The sequence below is a fragment of the Clupea harengus genome, chromosome 23, assembly GCF_900700415.2.
Source record: "Clupea harengus chromosome 23, Ch_v2.0.2, whole genome shotgun sequence".
Classification (NCBI taxonomy): Eukaryota; Metazoa; Chordata; class Actinopteri; order Clupeiformes; family Clupeidae; genus Clupea; species Clupea harengus.
The window spans coordinates 12,969,135-12,994,650 of NC_045174.1; the positions used below are offsets into that span (position 1 = coordinate 12,969,135).

General features: G+C 42.7%; 1 protein-coding gene across 1 annotated transcript in view; it reads left to right on the plus strand.

Annotated features, from left to right (window-relative positions):
• The window catches only part of LOC105905399 (inactive carboxypeptidase-like protein X2), a 60,792-nt gene extending 35,785 nt beyond the window's left edge, over positions 1-25,007 (plus strand). The window contains exons 9-13 of the mRNA XM_031561021.2: positions 5,226-5,405; positions 5,953-6,250; positions 18,841-18,980; positions 19,252-19,351; positions 24,286-25,007. Coding sequence (XP_031416881.1) covers positions 5,226-5,405; positions 5,953-6,250; positions 18,841-18,980; positions 19,252-19,351; positions 24,286-24,563 — 996 coding nt within the window. The 3' untranslated portion in view covers positions 24,564-25,007. The remainder of the gene's footprint in view (positions 1-5,225; positions 5,406-5,952; positions 6,251-18,840; positions 18,981-19,251; positions 19,352-24,285) is intronic.
• Positions 25,008-25,516: the final 509 nt, after the last annotated feature.

The following is a 25,516-nucleotide window of genomic DNA, read 5'->3' on the forward strand; positions in this document are numbered from 1 at the left end:
TTGATGCTAGTGTTGGTAGTTTAATGAGATGCCATAGCGTGTGGGTAGATGGCTAGATAGTGTCATTCTCAATTGTTTGGGGCTTACAAGCATAACCTCAGTTTTATCTGAGTAACCGAGCAGGAAGTTGTTAGCCATCCAATATTTTACATCTTGTTGGCGGGTTTCTATCTTGGGTAGATGTACTATTTCATCGGGTTTCATGGATTGATAAAGTTGGGTGTCATCAGCATAGCAATTGAAGGTTAATGCCTTGTATCCTTATGGCAGCACCTAAGGGTAGCATGTACAAGGATAAAAGCAGTGGTCCAAGGACAGAGCCTTGGGGAACATCGTAGCTTACTCTGGTGTGATTGGATGACTTGTGGACATGAACAAATTGTCGATCAGAAAGCTAAGACCTAAACCAGGATAGGGCACAGCCTTTGATGCCAACATGATGTTCAAGCCTCTGTATCAAAATGATGATCTATAGTGTCTAAGCAGCACTAAGGTCTAGAACAGTGGTTCTCAAAGAACACTCTCCAGGGGGGGCGCAAAGTCACAGACGGAGAAAAAAAACCCCGCCAACCTGTCACTGGTTAGTGAAAGCTCCCTCAGTGGCGAAATGCAAGGGGATGGACTGACTCAAACAAATCAAATACTGTTTCGTTCCTGATCCACCAATCAAAACGCAGTGTTATCATTTGAACGTGAGTTGCACCTAGGCTTCCAAGTATAAAAGTAACCACAGGCATGGTAAGCGCTCACCCTCACTGAGACGACACCCTGCAGAGTTTGTGCGATTGCCTCTATCATTCAGGTATTCATTTCTTTATAAACAGTCTTTTTAAAAAGCTTGTAGCCCCAAGTGCTAGCCTTTTAGCTAGCTAACTTCTTCCAACTGCAGCAAGCCCTTTTCTCCTTAAGCTATCAGTTGAGCTGGTTGTAAAGTGATAGATAATAGTGGAGATAGCTCTAGTTGTGTGTTTTTATCAAAGGTACACATACAGACACTAGAAACATATAAAGAGACCTGTTGCTATTTATGAGACACATTTTATTTGTATAGTAAAAATAAATGAAAAATGCCTGCAATGATTGCAAAACCATTCCAAAGTAATGTCATTATACACTTACATTCATTTCCCAATTTCTACTACCTCTGTCAGTTTTTAGGGAAAGCATTCCTAAAGGGAATGGAGGAAAATCTATGTAATTTAAGGGTTTGTTGTATGGCTGAATTTACTAACCTTTGATTGTGTCTGTCAGTTTTGTAACCAGCAATATGTGTGTATGTGTGTGTGTGTGTTCCTTTGTTCGGTCACCGTAGTTCCGCGCGCATGTGTGTGTGTGTTCCTGAACATACATGTGATATGAACAAAGGACAGGCCTATGTGAAGCAGTAGGTTTGAGTGTGGCTATGTTGAGGCCAATGTATGTGTAATGTGTAATGTATGTGTAATCTTTATGATTAGAGTGCCAAGTTAGAAGAGGGAAATGGTTAGTAATGCATGCAAGACCCTATGTCTCTGGGGACCAATAGTAACAAATAACCCATGTATGGTGTGGCGAAGCCAACTATGAAACTAACCATGAAAAGGATGTCCCAGAAGTCACGTTCAGTGAACACAAGAAATACAATGTACAAATGGCAAAGGTAAAACAGTCGTATGCTTAGCCAGGTAGTGAGTATGCTAGGACAGCTAAATGCCCAGTTATCGAAGTTACCAGTCCTTGGGGGAAAGTTTTTTTCCCCGATGTTTTGGAGTGTGGAGTGTCTGTGGATGAAGTGTAGATCGAAGGACTCGGTTGCTTGGTCCCGTCGCAGAGTTAGCTGGCAGGCTTTCTGTTAGCGTTGTGTTCCTGGATAACGAGTAATCTTAGGCAGCCGTAAAATTACATTGAAGGTGCAAGCGAGTTGTGTTCCTGGGCAATGCTGGTAGGAAGATTAGGAGTGCCCCTCTTGTGCCCCATACACACTGGTGGAGAGGACGCTGACGTTGTTTGTTCGCCGCTTCTTCATCTGTGCCATAATTCAAGTTTGTTTAGTTTCCATCTGCTTCCCAGCATTTTTTTTTCCTGCCACTAACCTTACCTTTCTAGCTATCCTTCAACATCGCACAATTCTCTGTTTTTAATTCTACTGCAACGCTTCTTTTTGGATTTGTTTGCTTACCTGTTGCACCTGCTCTCCACTGCTACCATCTACTCCCTGAACAACTATAGCCTATGGCTAGCTAGCAGTCTCTAGCTAGCAGGCAGCTACCAACGAGCCAGCCGGCTCCCTGCTGGATACTCTCGTCCATGCTCCATACTGCTACTGTGAGGCAAATTCCCTGGATAGCTTCTCAACTGTCCTGGTGTGGTCAGTCTGACCACTGCTTCATCAGCTAGCTGTCAGCTAGCCGCCCTCTAGTCAGCGTGCAGCTAATGTTAGCAGCTGACTTAAATGCCTCCTCTGTGTCCTTGCCTCATTCATCACCACTTTCTTACTCAGCTCCGATCACCTGCCTGCTGTGGATCATCCTGATGTGCCTGTCACTTCTCCAACTCTGGTCATCAAGTCCGTGGCTTGCGACAAATGACTTGCCATTACATCCTCCCCGGCTGGCATGTTTCTGCACCTTGCCTCGCAACTACTCAAACTCAACAACTTATCCGCTCCTCTGTGCATCTCAGCCATCAAAACACTCCTCCGTCAACCCCTTTACATCCACAGAGCCTCCCGCAAAAAGTTTGTTTACTCCTGGCCTGATCACTCCGTTCTTTCCTTCCCTTTCCTCTGGTCAGCCGAGCGCACCGAAACATGGCAAAAACCACAGGAATACTTTTCACTAAACCAAACCACACCACCTGGATACTCATATATGGACAAGCCACGCCACCATGTGCATGGTGGTGGAATAGCCACATTACAAGTGCAATAACCATCCCGGCCCCCTCCTCATTTGAACACCTTATTTTCAAACTGGTCTGGTCCCAAACCTCTGGTTACTGCAGTCATTTACCGCCCCCCAAAGCCTAATCCTGCTTTCGCCTCCGACCTCTCTGAATTTCTCACACAACTCTGCGTCATCTCTCCATCCGTACTGTAAAAACCTGGTCTTGACCCCGACATCCCCAACAACTACCGGCCCATCTCCAACCTCCCCTACCTGTCCAAAGTCCTTGAGAGAGCTGTTGCTTCACAACTCAAGTCCCACCTAGATCTCCATAATCTCTACGAACCCTTCCAATCTGGCTTCTATTCAAAACACAGCACAGAAACTGGGCTACTGAAAATCACAAATTACATACTTCTCTCTGCTGACTCTGGCTTCCTCACCATTCTCATCCTCATCCTCTTTGACCTCAGCGCCACCTTCGACACCATCAACCACTCCATCCTCCTCTCACGTCTCCAACACTCCCTTGGCATAACTGGCCCCGCCCTCTCCTGGTTCACCTCATATCTCTCAGACCGACATCAATTCATCGCCATAAACAAATGTAAATACTCCACCTCCCAAGTCACTCATGGTGTCCCCTAAGGTTCCTGCTTGGTCCCCTCCTCTTCATCATTTACACGCCCTCCCATGCCCTCCCAATCGACATCCGTCAGGGTCCCACCCTACCATCGTTCAAACAAGCCCTCAAAACCCACCTCTACAAACTCGCCTTCACCTGCTAACCCCTGTTCCCTTTCTCTCCCTACCATCCATTCCATGACTTGTTCCGAACAGCTTCTTTAGTTTTCTTAAATGTTTTGTTTGTTTTGTTTGCTCTTTTTGTTTTGTTTATTCTGCCATATGTAAAGAGTCTTTGGGTACTTACAAAAGCACTATACAAGTCTAAGGTATTATTATTATTATTATTATCATTAATAATAATAATAATAATTATAATAATAATAATAATAAGAGGTGTGCACTCTTCAAAGTGCGAGAGACAAGCAGAGAAAGTGTATACGTGTTAGGTGAAAATTCACTCTAGTTACCTCAGGACTCCGGAGCTGCATATAAGTATATTTATTAGACAAACAACAATTGCAATCGGGCTCACTCCCAGCATAAGGCTGAAAGTGAAGCCATGATAAACACATCGCACAAGGTTTATTTAGACAGAAGTTGAGCGTTCAGCAGGGAAAACCAAGTGGTGGATTTCTGACGTCCGAGGCAAGGATGGAAGTGTTGAAAGGTCGGAAGAAGCTTATCACCTCTGGTCTAAACATGCTCTTGAAGATATGCAGACTAAGTGGCACCTAATAATCTAAGTTACACACACGCAGAAACACAGAAAAGCCATGTTCCTGCTTACATAAGTACATGATTATTATATTCTTAAGTCATTAACAGTGTTTGGAAATTATCTCCATCAATATGCAACGTGTTTTCTGTAGTTCACTAGTTAAGGGGGCGTAGTTAAGGTGACATCGGGCTACAGTTGATTGGAGGAGAAACTGATTGTTTATGTAGGTTCCGGAATAACCATACGCAAATTCCTGATTAGAATCAAACACAATGGACGAATTCCAGGTGTACCAACAACAGTCTTGACAATGCTCAAATGTGTTTAGGAGTAGATTAGTATAATTAGGATTACATCACAATATGACACGCACCAAAAATGTAGCTGCACTTTAGAGTTTAACACGGATTTACATGTAGCGGCATTCATAGAAGAAAGGGAAAAATTCTGCATAACAGTTTGGTGGGAATGGGCAGCTGTAAGCAGAGGGTTTCAGCAAAGGGATCAGGTGGAAAGACGGCAGCAGCATCCTACAGTGGAGATAATCTAGAGTAGGAGGGGAAGAAAAGAGACAAAGATAGAAGAAAGATAGAGCTAGTTTTCTTTACATGTGTATGTGTAATCATAGGCTATGGTGATGTGGAACAATGCTATCACAGTCATCGGCATTCGCATGCTAAGGTCCTAGAACAAAATCAGTTTTGTTGTAGCCTAGCCTATAATCTTGTTTGCAAATAAGTATCACAATTAAAAGACAGATTGATCAAGTTATTGACCAATGGACTTTGTTTTTTTATGTTTGTCAACTGACTTGCAAAAATAAACTAGAACATTATTTAATAATTAATGTTTTTTCCTTCAGTCTTCAGAAAATGGTTAGCAGGCCCTGATGGTCTGTCAATGTTATTGGGCAACAAATGCTAAGCAAATTTAGCAAAGAACAGTGGTTGGCCAGAACTGGGTATTTAAACTGACATATGGTGGAATGACTGCTAACACATTGTCTTGTCTCTTAGGGATCAGAGTTGGGGGGCTGGTCTGTGGGACGTTGGAGTCAGGATGGCTTTGACATACATCACAACTTCCCTGATTTGAATTCCATCCTGTGGGAAGCAGAAATCCAGAACTTGGTCCCGCGTAAGGTTCTAAACCACCATGTGCCTATTCCTGAGTGGTACCAGTCTAAAAATGCCACGGTTCGTAATGAGTCAAAGCACATCAACATGATCTAATAAGCTAACAACCATGAGAGTCCCACTAACATTCCTTTTAATGTACCATGAGTATGCCCTACGTTTATGTCCTATTCTATTCTACTGCTATTCTAACGGACCTCTTCTACTCCTCCACCTCCTCTAGTCACTTCCTCCCACATTACCACAAACATTTTAACATAACTCCTAAGCCCAGTACTAGTATGTTGGTTGGAAAGTAACTGTACTGAAATGTTGACAGTCAGAATCTGTTCCCTTTGATTATGTGGAACTCTTATTTCAGTTGTTGTCTATTCATTAACATAAGTAAGTGGGTTGCATTCTAAAATTCTACAAATTGCTCATTTTGTATCGTTGTTTACCATGCAGAGAAACCAAGATAATTCGGGAAAGTTCAGAAAGGACTCACCAAATGTATTAGCCAAAACTGAAAGCATGACTGCACAACCTTGTGTGAAAAAGATGAATCCAATGCAACATTATTTTGCTGTTTGTCATATCAGTCATTATTCATTTTGGTTATGGACAGGTTGCCATGGAAACACGGGCTTTAATTGCCTGGATGGAGAAGATCCCATTTGTGCTAGGTGGCAACCTGCAGGGAGGGGAGCTTGTCGTGACCTATCCCTATGACCGCACACGCTCACATGGGATTACACAAGAGCAAACACCCACACCAGATGACCATATCTTCGGCTGGCTGTCTTTTTCCTATGCGTCCACCCACCGACTCATGACTGATGCCAGCCGCCGCGTGTGCCACACTGAGGACTTTGCTAAGGAAGACAGCACCACCAACGGAGCGGCCTGGCATACTGCAGCAGGGAGTCAGCATCTCTCCACATTCTTTCAATTTATATATTAATTTTGTTCTCACAGAAAGGATCCACAAGTAACAAAGCCACAAATTGCTATAATAATTTTAGAAGTATGATAACAAAATGGGCAAGCTCAAGAGTAAATAATATTCACATATTTAATGACACAACAACAGTATTGTTGGCTTTGCTAAGTTAACTGGAGTAAGTGGTCAACCTCCTAATAGAAGAGCCCTATGGATTTGATTTGCTGAGAGAATGAAGCCATGGGGCTTTTCTATTAGGAGCTTTACCATTTATTCAGGGTTAATTTAGACAGGCTTGTTACTAATCCATGTACATAGAACACCCCCCCGGGTAACAGTCACAACAATACATTGTAGAACTTCACCTTCAGACATCAACCAGCAATGTCCAATCCTGCTTTGCCCTATTTGCCAGTACTGTTTGTACATATCATCACCGGCAAAGTATTAACCTCAACTCGTTTATTCTCAAACAAACATGCCATTGATTTTAAACCTGATTATGTCTCTATGTGTAGCGACCCTCTGTCAAGTTGAGTTTATTATCAGACAGAATGCATTTTAATGAGCCAACACAACTTCCAGCTCCTGTCTTCCTCCACACGCTGACTGAGGTTCTGCAGCGCTGGGAGGGCTTGATGGGAAGTGGCTCCAACAATGAAATGGGCCCAAACTGCAAGCACCCCAATTCTAATTTACTAGGCAAGAAGGTCTTCTCAATGGTAATAATAGCCTTAACAATGAATTTACTAAGCTCTTTAACCGGTCCATGGTCACTCATTGTGGCCTAAACTCTTCACAGGTTTCTCTACAATATAAGGAATCACCTCACCATCAATATAAAAACTTTTTTCCACCAGTTTACCCTTACTGATAGAGTGAGAAAAACAGAAAACATTTGGAGAGAGAGAGAGAGAACTGTTATAGAATTGACAGTTATATAATTAAGTTATAAAGATTCTACCATTCATTTCAGTGGGAAATTACTCGCTTTTAAAAAAGTGTAAAGTGGTAGAAGGATGATAATAACATACAATTCATGCCATATACAAGAAAACACAACAAGAATAATAAGAACTAGATTTGCATTCCTTGAAGGAAATCCCAGTGTTTGCAAAACAAATAAGTTTAAAAAAATGTAGAAGGAAAATATCGATAAATTGAAAGATTGGCACAGAGAAAAATACTTTACTTAATTAAATTATTTCCCTTGATATAACTTTATATGAAATGAGATTATGTAATTAACCAATTATAGGTAAAGGTAAAGGTCAGAGGTTTTCCCCTTAAGTATGACTATTGAGGCTGAGGGATTTACTGAAGGGTGTTGCACAGAATCCCTTAAAAGGTTTACATAGTTAAGGAGAAACGTGAAGGGATTTTCTGCATTGAAACTGCATTCAGATTTCCATGACAATAAAATAATGGGTGTCGTGTATTCCCACCCAACTGTAGGCTATTTAACGGTATGCTACGGCGTGAACCTCTGCGTATACAAAACATGCCAATTATCATGCCAGTTAACCTAGGTAAGAACTATCCTAGCTATCTCTAGCTTAGGGAACCATGTTAACAGTTAGTAGTTGCTAGTGTGTGTAATATGAACTCATGCTGTTTGCAAGTACAATAAAGCACACGGAGTCGTAGTATGAACTACAGCATGGAGTTTACTGAACTGCTGCTTAAAGTCATGTCACTGCATTACACGAGTGTGGTTCCGGTCCCAAAAGCATGGAATACACAAGCCACCGCTAGATGGCGCAGTTAACCCAATAGCATCTCCCCTTTTAACAGTTTCCTTACTAGTTAAGCCCAGCGATAAACTTTTATACGAACCCAGGCACGGAAATAAAACTTATGCTATATGTTCAATCCTCACTGGGGCTTTAACTAGCCCTATAACACATTTGCATAAGCATAACACAAGTGTAGTGTATAGTGTAGTATGTAGTGTAGTGTGTGAAAGTTCACAGTTCACAGGTTGAGTCTCTCTGGGGGTTTGGCGAGCCTGCCACTCCTTGTGTAGCTCACTGGTCGCACCGGAGTCTCTGCGGGATTCAGATGTGCCTGATCAGCGGCCTGAGTGGGTTGAAGAGTTGTTGGGCTCAGCGGCGTGCTATTGGGCACTGGTGTGTCCTCTTGAACGGGTACGCTGTCCCTGCTGGACGTGATGTTGGGGGCCATGCTTTCAGGCTGCACATAGACCTGAGGTGGAACGGGCTCTGCTGGCCGCAGGTCTATTCGATTGCGGCGGTATGTGGTGCCATCTACCTCCACAAGATATGAGCGTGGTGCCACCTGCTGGAGACACATGCCGCGGCGCCACCTTCCCGTTCTATCACCTGGAAGAGGCTTCATTCTGACACTCTGCCCAATCCGTAGCTCTGGGAGGTCTTTGGCAGATCTGTCGTAGTAGAGTTTAGCAACTTGTCTTTTGTACTGAATTTTCTCTTTCACACCTGGAACAACACATGGCTCAAGTAATTCATCAGTCACTGGTAGAGGTGTCTTAAGTCTGCGCGCCATGAGCCGCTGCGCTGGGCTGCTATCCATGCCCACTGTCGGTGTGTTCCTCCAGAGCAGGATGGCTCTCCATGCATCATCTCCGGCTCCCGAAGCACGCTTACAGATGTTTTTTGCAATCTTCACGGCCGATTCGGCCTTGCCATTCGCCTTTGGGTGGCGTGGTGATGAGGTGACGTGCTCGAATCCCCAGTGTTGGGCAAACTGACGGAAAAGGCCACAGTCGAACTGTGGGCCACAGTCTGTGATCACACGATCAGGTTGACCATATCTGGCGAATTGGGCCTTGCACCTTTTGATTGTCGTTTCTGCAGATAGGTCAGGAAGGTGTTCTATTTCCCAAAAGTCTGAGAAATGGTCCACGATAAGCAAGAAATCCTTCCCTGCATAGTTAAACAAGTCCATGCTTACTATTTGCCAAGGGCGCTTAGGAAGTGGGTGTGACATCATTGTCTCTTTTTGCTGGTTGTGAGCAATCTCATTGCATGTAGCACATTGGCCCACAAAGTCCTTGATTTCTCCTTGCATGTTGGGCCAGAAGAGTGTCTGCCGAGCCTGTCTGTAGCAGGCCTCTGCACCTATATGGCTCCAATGAATACGGCGCAGCATTTCTGAACGCAGCTTCTTGGGAATGATGACCCTGTCACTTTTGAAAAGGACCTCATTTTGCACGCTAATTTCATCCCTGAAAGTCCAGTATTCTCTGATAGTGACAGCCGTTTCCCCTCTCTGGTCTGGCCAGCCCTCCAGAACTGCTGACGTCAGAAGTTGAAGGTGCTCATCCGTCTCTGTGTATTGTTTGATTTTGGCCAAGCGCTGGCTTGTAACATTGAGGTATTCAGCTTGGTCTATCAGTTCAGCTTCCTGCTGTGTTACCGAGCATACTGACTGCCGTATGTAAAGCTGGTCTGAGCTGTGTGGGGGTGTCGTGGCTCTGCTCAGTGTGTCACTTAGATACATATCTGGGCCAGGTTTGTATACCACATTCAGGCTGTAGCCCTGAAGAGTGAGCAGCATGCTTTGGAGTCACTTTGGAGCACTGAGGAGGGGCTTGTTAAAGATGGCAATGAGTGGTTTGTGGTCTGTTTCTGCAGTCACATCACCTCTGCCATAGAGGTAATAATGAAATCGTTGACAGGCAAACACTATGCTCAGGCACTCCTTTTCGATTTGAGCGTAGTTGCGCTCTGCTGGTGTATGTGCCCGAGAGGCGAATGCCACTGGTTGTCCATCTTGCAAAAGACAGCATCCCAAACCGTTTTGGCTCGCGTCACTCTGCACTATGACTGGCTTGGTGACATCATAATATTTCAAAACTGGTGCTGCCGACACTAAGCGCTTAATTTCAGCCACTGCCGCATCATGTTTTGGAAGCCAGTGCCATGGTACTTCCTTGTCCATGAGACGACGCAATGGTTCGCACACCTCAGAGAGGCGTGGCATGAATTTGGAAAGGTATGTGACAAACCCTATACACCTCTGCACTACTTTGACGTTACCTGGTGCTGGCATGGCCTGAACTGCCCTCACCTTCTCGGGGTCCGGCCTGAGGCCCTCTGCTGAAAGCACGTGGCCATGGAAGCGCACCTCTTGAATTTTAAATTGCAGCTTCTTTAGACTAAGCTTCAGACTGACTTCCTTGCAGCGCTCCATGAGTGCAAGGAGTTTTGTGTCGTGGTCCCTCGTCGTTCGAGTCACCACAGCCAACAATCAATATGTCGTCTGCAATTGGCTCCACCCCATCTAGGCCAGCCAATAGCTCATGTTGTTTTCTCTGATAGACTTCCGGCGAGACAGAGATGCCAAAAGGAAGTTTAAGCCAGCGTTTGCGACCCCACGGAGTCCAGAACGTGGTGAGTAAGCCGCTCTCCCTGTCAAGCTTGCATTGAAGGAAGGCCTCACGTGCGTCCACTAGTGAGAATATGCGGGCCTTGGGCAGTTTATAGAGGACATCATCCAGTGTAGGCATGATGTAGTGAGATCTTTTGAGCGCTTTGTTTAGTGGCCTTGGGTCAATACATATTCGAATCTTATCGGGCTTCTTAACAATCACCATATTACTAATCCAATCAGTAGGCTCCGTTACCTTGGTTAGGTGGCCCTCTCTTTCATGTCTATCCAATTCTGCTTTCACAGCTGCTTTGAGGGCAATCTGGACATTGCGCGGCGGGCACTGGACAGGTGTGATGGTCTCATCCAACTCAAAGTGGACCTCACCTGGGAGTGACTCAATGGGTGCGGTGAAAACTTCATTATATCTGCTGATAAGATGCTGCTTAGTTAGAGACCCTGGAGGCATGCAATCGACTTTGTGCAGCTCCTCAGGTATAGTGAAGTGCATCAGACCCAGGCGTTCAAGTTGAGCCAGACAACAGAGGGTATTGGTTTGTATCCACAATCTCAAAATCTAACGGGTAAATAAGTCCCTTAATTGTGCAGTGTGTTCTGAACAGTCCGAGTGAAGTCATGACCTCACCTGAGTATAGCTTCAGTCTGGTGTGGCTTGGTGCCATTTTTCCTTTTGGTGCCACCCTCATCTTTTCTTTGAGGCTCATAACATTGCAAGTGGCACCCGAGTCCAACTGGCACTTTTGCCTGACAGCATTCATTTTTAGGTTCACAAACCACTTCTTTCCTTGAGTCCTGTCTGTTGAAGTCGCTGAGGTCATATATAAGTACGCCTCTGCCTCATCATCATCCTGTACTGTTTCTGCAACAGTGTCCACGGCATTTAAGCGAGACTGTCCCGACTGTTTTTATAGACAGACGCTAGCAAAGTGATTGGGTGTCCCACAGAAGCGACATGTCTTACCAGATGCAGGGCACGCATCCCTCCCTGGTTTGTGCTGGTGTCCGCAATACTTGCAGTTTCTTTCACCCTCTCTAACTCGCGGTTTGGTGAACTTGTGTCCATTGCGCATAGGCTGTCTAAAGTCAGTTGCGTGAATTGTATCGTCAGATTTATGGGCCAGAGCCTTCATGCGCACATCTGTGAGTTCGGCAGCACGACACATATCAACAGCTGATGCTAGCGTGAGGTCTTTCTCCCTTAACAGACGGCGGCGTGTGCCTTCATCTGCTATTCCGAGGACTAGCCTGTCCCTTATGAGTTCTTCCTTTAGCTCTCCATAATTGCAAGTAGCAGCCTTTTCTTGCAGCCTAGTCACAAATACATCTATCACTACCCCCTCTTCTTGTTTCTGGCTTCCAAAGACGAAACGCTCGAATATAACATTTTTCGCGGGCTTGAAATACTTCCCTAACGCATCTAGAATGCTCAGAACGTCCTTCTGCTGGTCTACAGTTAAATGCAGATTGTGCTTGTAGATATGCTTACATTCACTGCCCATGACCCTCCTCAGTGTTGCTGCCTTTACCTCTTTATCTTTCATGCCGGACGCCAATATGTAATCCTGGAAATCTTCCTTGAACGTATCCCAGTTGGCTGCTTGGTCGCCGGAGAGTTTCATCTCTGCTGGTGGTGGAATCGTGTTCGTTATGGTCGTCATCTTTGGGTTAGCACTAGCTCGTTTCGTCCGTTTTCTAGCCACCTTGAATCCAGCTCATAAAAACTTTAAAACTCGCGTCAGTAGTGATATAAGTCAAGTCACTAACTGTCCCAAACTGTCCCAAGCTCCCAAGCTAACTGTCCCAAGCTTCTGACACCATGTTTGCAAGTACAATACAATACAATACAATACTCAAAATGAATTAGATGTTAGAAGATCATTGTTTATGGTACCTGGTCACCAGGCAATTACTTAACAATTTTACTTGGTTAGTGTCCATTCCTACACAACACCATAACACTAAATAAACGCTACATAAATGGTTTTCACTGTGAGTGGGAATGAGTGTGTGTGTGTGTGTGTGTGTGTGTGTGTGTGTGTGTGTGTGTGTGTGTGTGTGTGTGTGTGTATGTGTATGCGTGTGTGCATTTATGTGTTTGACATTTGGCTGTAGCAGTGCTAAGATAAATCATTTAAAATCAATGAAAACACGCATCTGACAGTTTCACAATTGGTTGCCAGTCTTTACAGCTGGTGGTTTTCACCGAGTTTTGCCGCATATGACGTCATACCAGCCAGACAAATAGAGTGTTAGAGTGACCATCTGTGAAAAGGTGAAGTCCCGCCCCCTTCTCACTGTGGTCGACAAGGGGAGAAGGGCTGGACTCCCCCACCATAATTGTTGGGTCCGGGGTCCCCTGCAAGTGTGGATGGGTCCAATTGGGACTGATGGACCAAATTAGCCCCTGGACTGCCTTGTTAAAAGGTGCACCTGATTGTTGAGGGAGAGACAGACTGGACAGGCTGGAAGTAAGCTGAGGCAGGTACATAGACAAAACCTGTTGAGTAGTAAAACCTACTGGTAACTTACATTTTGACTCACCAAAAGGTTTGCCTACGTTTTTTCTACTGGCATTGATTCCCTCACACCTTATTTTTACTGATATTTTTCTAAAGACCACAGGATATCAGGACCCCTGCTGCAGCTGAAGTAGGACCTGGCACACTTGCAGATAATGTTGGACCTCATGCAGCTGATTGAACAGCAGGGACAAATCAAGCAGACTAGGAAGGAAACATGCAGTTGACTGAAACCAAAGGTTAGATGGCCAGGGGCTTCTGAGGACAAGGAAAGGGGATTTTGGAAGGATTGAAGGGTACAGACGAGAGTAAATTGAATCGTGTGTGAGGTCATCTACAATTATGGCATTGTGAAATATGAAGTTTGTCAGGAAGAAAGGAGAAGCAAGGTCAATGTCCTTAATGATCCGGTTAGCCTTGTAGCCTGGAAGAGTAAACTGGCTACACTTAGGAGGGAGGAGCTCCTCAGACACAGAAGGAAATAGAAAGAACAAGCCAGGACTGTATTCTACAAGGATCTATTTAAGTTTGTGAAGTCTTTATTCACTCAAGAGAAAATGGAAAGTTTGAGAGTTGAAAGAAAGGAACTAGAGGAATATCTTCAATGGGTACACACTGACAATCAGAGGCAAGTGGAAATTGTGTCACCAGCCAACGTAAGGTGGCAGGGACGTGCACAGGAGGAGGCTAAGGTTCCTCGGGCAACTGCCCGTTTGCCCTCCTCAACTGAAGTTGCCCCTCCGAAGGAAATATACATATTTTTTAAATAGTATTACGGCTACAAAACTTCATATAGGCCTAGATCAAATAATCGCGGATTAAGCATCCAGGGGACGGGGTGTGACGGCGGCGGTTAGTGAGAGTTTCAAGGGATATAGGCAAAATATGCGTCCAGGGGACAGGGGCGTGGCGGCGGCGGTTAGTGGGAGTTTCAAGTGATATAGGCAAAATATGCGTCCAGGGGACGGGGGCGTGGCGGCGGCGGTGACAAAAATGTACTTGTTGCCCCTTTTTTCCAGGGCAGAGCAACTGCCCTTTAAAATTCCTGTGCACGTCCCTGTAAGGTGGCCTTTGGCTGTTGTTACGTCCCATTTTTTATCTAAGGGTTAAGGGAACAATACAAAAAGATTACCTTCTCTCTTTCCCCAGCACTCCACAACACAATGAAGTTAGAAGATATTGATTGTTTTATTCCAAAACTCGGGAAACATAAATTACAAAGACTTCAGGAGGGGAAAAGCCAAAATAATAAACAAACTAAAACTAGCTGTAAGGAGTGGAATCTAAACTGCCTGAAAACAGAAAGTCAAAATCAACTACAGAAACTAACCCCATTGACTAATCAGGACCCTACCCAGCTTCCCAGGCTATTTAAACAGTTATAGATGAAGAAATAGAATAAAAAAAATATGTATATACAAGAAATAAGCCCTATTATAGCCCTACCATGAAGTTGCTATTTTCAGAGGTGGAGAGTCAAGGCAGTTAGGAAATGGCTTTGGGTGCCACACAAGGTGTGTAAGTCCTGTAGCTTTATATCGAAAAGGGAAGTTTGGAGTTACCAATGATCAGCTTGGTGGAGGAGTTCAATGTGCTCCAATAGGGAAAACTGGGAATCCACGTGGAATCAATGATAAGTGATTAAATTGTTGGAGCCACTTGATGATGTCCTCCCAACTCAGTCAGTGGGTGGGTGAAGACGGAAGCTGCAAGCTGTGTTTGGGTATTTGCTCATTAAAACATATTCTGTCTGGGTGTAAAACTAACCTGACCCAGTGTCGCTATATGTGCATAATCAGGTTTTAAAATAATTTACATGTTTGTTTGAGAATAAAAGAGTTGAGGTTAACTCTTTGCCGATTAATGACAGTAGAATTTTATTTGTGTGTGAGGGGCGTAAAAGTAGTCACCAGGCATGAACAAACAGTTCAAAGCAAAGCATGGGATTTTAGATTGCTGGCTGGACTTCAAGTTCCACAGTATATTGTTGTGACTTCCCTCTGAAGATGCGATTGAGGAAGTCTTTGAAAGGAAAAAGCTAAAGTATGTGGAACTGATAGTTGAAGTGAGGGAACAAGGTTGGCAAGCATACACAAGACCAGTGGAGATGGGTGTTAAAGGCTTTGTAGCTCAATCAACCACAACACTTCTGTTGGATTTTAGTTTTCGAGGACAGTCACTCAAAGGAGCTTTAAAGGTGTTGTCTGAGGCTGCTGAAAAAGCAAGGCAGTTGTTATGGCTGAAACACTCACAGACTACTTGGGGACATGTGAATTAACCGTATAACGTGAAGAAACCTGTTGTCACAAGATGTTTGGGTGCCTAAGGTGACAATTCCTACCCTTATCCGGGTTCGTACTCCTGAGGGGGTTACTGTAAATACACAATGAGGTTTCTTGTTATTGCTATTCACATATTGTAGTCTAATTAAACTAAGGCTGAAAAAAAAAACCTGCTATACCAGCTTACTACCAGATCTCCTTTCTTGGCTGCAGCGGAATACAGACGGAGATTGCAACCTCGTTATCTCCCATGTCTTATGCATTCCCCATTCATGTAGGCTACTGCTCACTCCTGCTCTTTCGTTTTTTTGCATCAGTTTCTTTCCCCGTCTTTGGGATATCCCATACTGTCAGTATATCTACATATATAGTCACCAGTAGTCTGGCAAACGAATACCTCTATAACCGATGTCTACTCTCTCCTGTTGATCCAATACTCACCTAAACAGGCTTTTTCTCACCTGTTCGGTTTTGCTGAGGTTCTGGATGCATCGACTGCACCAAATAGCCTACAGTTTGTTCCCAGATTATTAATAATAATAATAATAATAATAATAATAATAATAATAATTATTATACGGCTCTTCAGAATGTTCCAAAAAGTTCCGTTGATTTGAATGGGCCACCCCAACGTTCGCAGGTCTGATATTTCTTGATATTCACCGCTGCGAAAAGATGTTGACCGCAAATTACAATGAGTCTGTTACGCCGTACATCATCAATATCAGCCCGACCAATACAACTCAACCTCTCTCGAAACGGTCACATGTCACTGAGCCTAATGCGATGTTCGACACCTCTAGCCAAACCCACATCCCACTCCTCTAAAGAAAAAACCTTACTCCTCCGACAATTTACTGTATGTGTGAGCCTATTTCCGAAATCACAAAAACCTGGATCAATGCTACTGTCAGTGTAATTACCCCTAAAAAACACTTTGGTCAGAGCATGTTCTAGGCGTTGCAAAAAAATCTGACAATCTCTCCCCTGTATTTTGGCGTAGGGCTCTAAAGGCATAGCATAAGTCTTCCCCAGACTCCGAAGACCCAAAAGCTCTTTCCAGTGCCCCAAGGTAATCTGTGGGCATGGCCTGAGGGTCACTGGACCTAACAGCCTGATCTTTTTCCAGGGCAGGCCCTTTTAAGCTCTCAATGATTCAATTTTGCTTTTGGCTCACAGAGCACTCACACTTGGTTCACCTCCACTAATAGGCCTCGCCTCCAATGGAATGACTGTGGTGTTTACCCGCTCACTACAAGCGCATAACACCACCAGACCCTTTGTTTGAGGATCAAACAGCCGGCCTCACACCTTGACACGACCAAGTCGTTTGATGGTATGTAAGGTTTCCTCTATGGTTTCATCATCCAGGTCTTCAGAGTCATGTCGTACTACTAATGCATGATCGGGATCTACAACCTCCCCCTTGCACCAGTTAAGGAGAAATTACATTTTGAATCTTCTATTTGTATTCCGTTTCTGTGCACTGTTTAGGCCTATTTCCCTTTTTAGGTTATAATATCTAGCTAGAGCTACTCCACTCACTGTAAGTATTAGATATGCAACACTCAGGAAAATAAAGTAAGTTAAGTTTCAAGTTAAGACAAAAATCCCATCCTCGTCACCATTTTATGTTCTCATCACTGTCATGGATGATAGAAGGACCAGAATTGGGTTTGTAAACTTATGAAGTAATAATGTATGTGTCTCCTTATATAACCTAAACTCTAAAACAGTCAGTGGAAAATGGTAAACTGACTTGAATTCACAATAAAGTATTTATTAAACAGAAAATGAAGGGTGTTTATGGCTCCAATATATAATATATATATATAGTAGTTCCTTGCACCCTTACTATTAAACTGAAAATATTTTCCCTGGTTCTAAAACATAAGAAAAACAAAAACCCAACCCAAATCCCTTGATCAAACCGAAAAGCTGCTCTTAAGCTCCAACTGACACTAAGTATTATTACACTAGTGGCCACACTCATTCACACTGTATACCATGCTCTCTGACAGCACATAGAAATTAAAGTACAAGTACACAAGATATATTTTTGTACGCACGGTTCCGTGGTCAACAAACCCGAGAGGGAGAGTGTACTCAACACTCCCTAGTGACTCCAAAGAAAAGATGGTAACTCCAACGACAGGTGTCGGTGCTTCCTCCTAGCCAGAGGAACCACTGGCTTTCCCTTAGTCACCAGTGGCGGTGCCCCCTCGACAGCTACTCAGTGGAACCACAAGTGTGTCCGGAAACCTGTGGTGGCAACTGAGCAGCAGCCAAATTAACTTGACTATCTCGCAACGAAAGGTTTATCACTCGAATAGTTATCTGTTGAATGACTCCTGAATGCTACCACTGTGCTGGCAGAGGGACCATGGAGTAGGCTAGTTTAGTAATATTAATAAAGTGCATGTATTTAAGTTCCACAATGACAATCATATTATGCTGCACAGAACAAAGTATCTTAGACTGAGTGGATACAACAACGATTGCTGCAACTTAGGTGCAAATTTGCATGTATCCATGTTCTCAATCAGTGTTGTTGAAACCCTTGATCATGAGCAGTGTGTGACAAACTGGAGACAGACTTTCAAATTTGAGGGCGAGCATTTGATTATTTGTACACATTAATAACACATCAGACCACAGTTGGATGAAAATTCCATGTGGATTTGTCCTGTTTACACTGGCATGGCACATAATTGATCTGTTCCACTTCCAGCAGTGTAAACTGAGTCATTTTGTTGGTAGTGCTACAGATAGAGATTAAAATGGGAAAAGACATAATGGTCATTTGATTGTATATTTGTATGTTTTCTTTATTATAATTGTAATTGGATGTTTTATCATGAGCTGCTGTCTCTATTTTATTGTAGGTGCATTACATTTTTCATGTTATACATGATGGGCAGCTTCTTTTCCGTGATTGAATGGATATATAAAATCCAGCCTTTGATCCAAATTAAAAATGACACAGTGAATAAGCAAATTAGGCAGTGACCAACCTAAAAATAAATATGTCTGGTAAGTCAGCAATATATAAACATAACAACATATTCCATGGCCAACCTTAATGCTTTGTCATTTATTTTTTTCCATTTGCTCATTGCTTTGTCATCAATGTGCCTGAACAAATGCAGTGCATATTGTTCCTGTATAGAATATCCTGTGTATATGATATACAGTATATATCCTGTGTATATGATATATATACGTGTATATATGTATACAGTATATCCTGTGTATATGATAAATCTGTGTACAAAAAAAGGATGTCCTTATACAGTGTCCGAAATGATAGTGTAGTGATGATAATGTTGATATTTAATCATGTAGAAAATGTTTTTAAATTAAAAAGCTGGCTGAAAATTGTTCTTCTTAATTGGCAGGTATGAATGACTTTAGCTACCTGCATACAAACTGCTTTGAGTTGTCCATGTTTGTGGGCTGCGACAAATTCCCCCATGAGACTGAGCTGCCAGAGGAGTGGGAGAACAACCGTGAATCTCTGTTGGTCTTCATGGAGCAGGTACAGAGGACGTTTATTTGTAGTCACATGTGCACTAACACAGACATACAAACCATCATCATGAATAGCATTACATCACACTCCTCTGCCGTTTTCTTGGGAACCATCATTACCCACCGCCATTTTCAATGGTAGAAGTTAATGAATCCGCTGACACAATCAAACTAGGACCCAGGGTGTTGCAGTGGGAGAACCCCCACATGCATTTAACCCCTGATTTGTAATGTATCTGGCCCTGTTTTCATGTGTCCTCTATCTGTGTCATACACAGGTGCATCGTGGAATTAAGGGAGTGGTGAGAGATGTAAAGGGCAGGGGCATTACCAATGCCATCATTTCTGTGGAAGGCATAAATCATGATGTTCGCACAGGTAAGACATCTGAAAACAAACATATTCAATGTGACCCGCAATGGTAAAACCAGCCATAATGCCCCAAAAATGATGACTGAGATATTTAATTCTGTAGATTCTCCACGACAGAAGCTTTAAATTGTTTTTATTTCACAAAATTGTCTTGAAAATTATGTCAGGAATTCAAGTAAAAGCCCTGTCAAGTTTCTGAAAAATGCCCATTTAAAAGTACATCGAAATTCAACAAGTAGGATTGAGGAACAAGCAAGGCCATTTTTAGCTCAGCACAGATTTAGATTTTATTTCAAGTGTACCAATAAATCAAGTATTTGCTATGCAGTAAAAGTAATTTCCATACAGTCATTACAACTGATGGCAATTAGAGTGTGGATCGGGCTGAATTTTTCTCTCCGAGCCCGGCCCGAGACCGACAGCCATTACAATATTTTGTCCGAACCCGACCCGAGCCCGACAGAGTCAATGTCTCAACTGTGTCCCTCTTTTTGCATGACTAAATTCTCCTACCATCGGATTTCTAATGTCTTTGATCTATCAGGAGGTATGTTCTGTGTAAATTAAATGTAACTAAATGTCCCTAAGGACTCACCTGTTGCAAACTGCAATCGCAAGATTCACAAGGGATGTCACCACAAGGGGGTGTAGGGTTCCCACCCTTGACCCAGAAATACAGTTATCTAGTGGCCAAAGATTGAATGCATGATCTGTTTTATCCAGCGCCCTAGTGAGACTACCGTAGATCCTCAAGTCAAGTCTCAAGTCTTTGGTCACAAGTCCAAGTTAAGTCTCAAGTCTCTTGGTTGTAATAAGCATGTACTATATTATCATTACTCATTACCATTATTATTATTATATTACCAGACAGTATCAGCATAGATTAGTTGTTTGGTACATGAGCACTTTAAACAGTCTATTGCAATGCAATGTGAAAAAAATGCACAATGACAGCTTTCCTTTAAAGTTAGGTACTGTATTTTGCCTTGTAACAGGTACATACAGCTACAGTATAAACCAAGTATCGAGGTCAGCTTACAGTTTTTCTCAGTTGCTTCGGTACATTTCTCAGATAAGAATTTAAATTCTCAAAACTGTCCAAACTTCACATCATATATTCAAAACAGCAATTTCTCATTCTTTTGAACATTTTGGATATGCTTGCAATGCAAAAGGCAAAAGGATTTGTACAATGTTGCTGCTGTTTAGTCTTACCCCAATAAACATCTAGGTATCTAATTCATTGTGTAAGTCATGACATGCACATGGGTTAAACTAGTTATCTAGATTGAGGAGGATTGATTTAATTTGTTGAAAGGGAAACATGAGTATAAAACCTCATAATCCAGGTTGTATTTGTTGCTATACTGTCCAGTCTCAAAAGATTTTCTGCATCCTGCTACAATATTCACAACATTTACTTTGAGTCTTGTTGAATTGAAATTGTTGTCAGTGACATGAATACCATGAGAAAAAAAGCAATAATCTGGTATGGGGTTATATTATTGTGAGTGAGAGACTTTCAGGTTATAATTTCATATTGGCAACATGACTTTTGGTAGGATTGACATCGTCATTAACGATTATTTAGGCATAAACTAAGCATTTTGACATGTAACTTATTTGGGTGCATTTTCAGGTGCCTGATAAAGCAGCATCCTTTATGTTGATACCGCAGACATTACATTTAGGGATTATTTTGTTTGGGCCTTGTGTGAAGTTGTTATAGCCAAACGTTATGACAAATGGGACAGCAGCTGCAGGTGTACTCGCCATGGTGTAGTTGCTGCATTTTACAGTCATTTGTGGCCACGTGCACCAGATGTGTGAAACGGAATTTAAAACTGTGCTCTATTTGGCACCTGACCTCTTCTTCTCGAATGAATACTGGTGATACAGTTAACTGTCATGGATATTCCCCTGGACTCTAATTAGGCACATTTTACTTTCGAGTGATGTAGATGGTATTTTTCTCGGCTGCGATACCTATAGTTTAGAAGAAAATTGCAGCGATTCACCTGTGCACCAAGCACAAAAGTTTTTGCACTGTATTGACGTCACAGTTGGCGTGCGCAATGGCCAATCCTTTAAGCATACCGACCGCTTAAGGTTACGGGTGATAATGATGGGGGGAATGATATTCAGCCCGTCAGGCATCGTTAATGCACCAAAAAAATAAAAATAAAGATTGTATACAAGTCCCAAATCTCGAGTCCGACTCGAGTCTCAGATTTTTTGAGGACGAGTCTCAAGTCAAGTCTCAAGTCACTGTGTGTGCGACTTGAGTCCAAGTCGCAAACTCAAGTCCCCATCTCTGATAAAAGCTGTCTCTTGACCAAACTGACCAATTTATTTTTATTATTAACAACCACGGCTACCTTCCTGGCTTGAAGTTACCAAATAACAATTAATGTTGTAATGTCTCTCTGAGAGTATACTACACGTTCATCAAGAACTTATCTCTGTTCACAAAGGAATCACTTACTGATATCCAGGCTACTCAGCCAGCAGTCTGCTAGCTAGTTCTTGTCACGGTACTACTACAGTTAACAGCCTGACACAGACAGTAATCTGTGTGTGTTTCTATCACACAGTTCTACAGTGATCTAGTACTACTCTGCTCAGTGAGTTCCTGATCACAAACTCTTTGTAACTACTGGAAGTTAGTAACACTAGAAGAGACAATGCTGCAGATTAACAATTAACAATTTATTGTAATGCCAAAACTGAGCACAAGACAAAATTAGAACTAAAGTAAATCAAGAATAGGCCACAAAGCTATAATGCTGATAGTACTAAATAGTAGGCATGCAGCGGTCCAGTGGGCCCACGGTTCAGTGTGTATCACAGTTTTTGGCAGAAGGGAGGGAAGCAGGAGGGAAATAACAGATCCAGTCATAGAAAGATCTGAAAACAATGGTCACTCACTTCAAACTAACTTTAGGAGACAGATGTGCATTATAATAAAAAGGTGACTCTCTTCAGTCAATACCAGATATGTTTCTTATTGCTTGCTCAAGTGAAAGGTTCTCAAGAACAGAGACAAATAAATGTTACATCATTAGCCCTTTCTCTTCTCCAGCAACCAGCATAGGTTCCACATCAATGCAATTAAAGGCTGCATTAAAGGGGTAATGTAATCGGCACACGTGCCGAGGCTAAACAAAAATAAACAAAATATAAATGCATTAAATTGTATATAGAATAGAATATCTTTATTGTCATTGCACAAGTACAACGTAATTGAGGTAGCAGCTCTCAGACTCAGTGTAGTTGAAAAGTATAAAACAAAAACAATAAAAATATAGACTGAACTATACAGATTTACACTATACAAATACTCAGCTTAGATAAAAACAAGTAAAAACACAAGACATATTGCACAACAGAGAGACAAATACACGCCAGTCTGAACCTATCCTTGTCCCCACTCTTGAAAGCCTCCTCCTTCTCCAAAACGAAGCTGTTTGAGTCTTGCAGTGAACCAAGGCTTGTCGTTGTTGTAGATAACCCTGGTGCGTGTTGGAATACAGCTGTCCTCGCAGAAGCTAATGTATGACGTCACAGCCTCTGTATATTCGTCCAGACTGCTGGAAGAAGTTCTAAAAATGTCCCAGTCTGTGTCATCCAGGCAGCCACGCAGCTCCTCCACAGCTTCTCTGTTGTTCCAGTTTTTTGTTCTCCGCACAGCAGGTTTAGAAATTTTAAGTTTTTGTCTGTAAGCCGGGATCAGGTGAATAAGAGCGTGGTCGGATAGCCCCAGAGCAGCGTGTGAAACTGCATGATAAGCCCTGCTGATGGTGCTGTAGCAGTGGTCCAAAGTATTCTCCTCCCTGGTTGGGCATTTGACTAACTGTTTGTATTTCGGGAGTTCGTGAGTGAGGTTGCCCTTATTAAAATCTCCAATGACAATAACAGGAGAATATGTATTATCTCTCCTACTCTCCACTCCCAATATCTGATCAGCGAGTTGACGTTGAGCCTCTCGCACGTCAGCTTGCGGTGGGATGTAAACTCCAGCTAGAATAAAAGAAGTGAATTCACGGGGAGAGTAGAACGGTCTGCAGGTGATGAAAAATGATTCTAAGTCGGGAGAACAGGATTGTAATATCACTTTCACGTCATTGCACCAACACTGGTTTATATAGAAACAAATCCCTCCGCCTTTTGATTTGCCTGAAAGAATCGGATCGCGGTCTGCACGTAACAGCTGAAAGCCGGTCAGCTGTGCTGCAGAGTCCGGTGTGGATTCAGTCAGCCAGGATTCCGTAAAACACAAGACAGAAGAAAGAGAAAAGTCCTTGTTAGTCCTGATGAGAAGGCGTAGTTCATCAATTTTGTTGCACAATGAGCGGACGTTGGAGAGGAGAATACTCGGTAGAGGCGACCGCACACCTCTCTTCCTAAATCGCACCAGGGCTCCTGCGCGTTTTCCTCTCTGTCTCCTTCTCACTGTGTGGCCAAGGCCTTGGATTAGTAGGTCTAGTAAATCCACGGGAGAGGCGAGAAAATTGGGACATAAATCAGATGGTGTTGAGTCCCTGATGTTAAGTATCTCATCTCTCGTAAAAATAATCAGTGACATCGCCATAGCAACACAATAACAAAATAAGAAAAAAAAAAAAAAAATTGTAATAAACAGAATTAAAGACAAAAAATAACACAGTTTGTGACAATAAGACAAAATAATCCGATTTGATTCGCAATAAACAAAATTAAAGACTAAAAACAAACACAGAAGTGTGCACCAACACACCGAGGCAGCCATACCAGGCGCCATCACCATGACAACAGGCTTTCCAACGTTATAAGAGTTATTGCCAAGAAGCATTGTTACAACAAAGAAATAATCTACCAAACACAAATGTTCTTACTTTTTGTGCTATGTTTACATAAAGCAAGTGGTCATTCCTAGGTTTACATTTTCTCTTCTCTTACAGCTGCAGAGGGTGACTACTGGCGCCTGCTAAATCCTGGAGAGTACAAAGTGACAGCCAGAGCAGATGGATACACCCCGACAAGTAAAATGTGTGAGGTGGGCTATGAGATGGGGGCGACCCAATGTGACTTTGTTATCAGTCGCACCAACCTGTCACGCATCAAAGAAATCATGGAGAGGTTTGGCAAGCAGCCAATCAGCTTTCCAGTAAGACAGCTCCAGAGACGACCCCAACAACAATGGCTGGGACATAGGTTTGGGAGAAGGGGAAGAGAGTGAAGGTTAACAGAAGTGGAAAGAAGAAGAGAAAAAGGGCTGATATTTCTGTGGAAAACATCATCCTCTCCAGCTTCCATTGAAAGAAGGTTGCTTTTTCTGTATGCATGCGGGTTCGGTCTACCAGCTCTGCCACAAAAAACTTGCACAAACAGTAACATTCACTTTTTGGTCTAAAAGCTTTCTTGGTCTTTGTTTTACCATGAACTTCTCTTAAAAAGACATTATAAAGCTTTAAGTAAAGAGCAGAATAACTGTCTTATAAATCCATTGTATGAGACTCATTTTTTAGATCTAAATGAATTGTGCTCGAATAATAGTTGCTGCAAACATATGCATACATATGTTAAATGACCTTTTTATATCCAAGTTGAAAGTTACATTGCAGTTCATATACATTTCAATTATATCTGTTTATGAATTATGGAAACATTAAAGTGTCCTTGCCTAAGGTGACTTTGTTTCAGAATTCCATAGAAATACGAGTTTGACGTTAACGTGCAATATTTAAAGGATCTGAAGAATACCTGAAAATTACTGCTTATACAAGTCACAAATAAAGGTGCCGAAAAGCTATTTGGAAATGAAAGGCAAAATATATATTTTGTGCATAGAAATACAGAGTTACATAATTTGCAATTATGCCGGGTATATACATTAATGAGTCAAAACAATATGACCACTGTCACGTCCCTGTCTAGAGCTTTAGGACATGACAAAGATTTTAAAACACAGGCAGACAACGGAATAAAAATAACCGTGAATTTATTGGACAAAGAAAAAAATAATTTAACTGAGGCTCAAAAATAACGTAACAAGCAAAAAACACAAGGCTTCGCGAACAGGCCTCAACAGCCTGGCACTCTCTCCCGGTCTCTCATTCCGGTGAGTAGCGCACATGATGGTAGTGGCGTGGGCAAGGCCCGAGGCTGGGCCTAACGGCAACAAATGGTGGC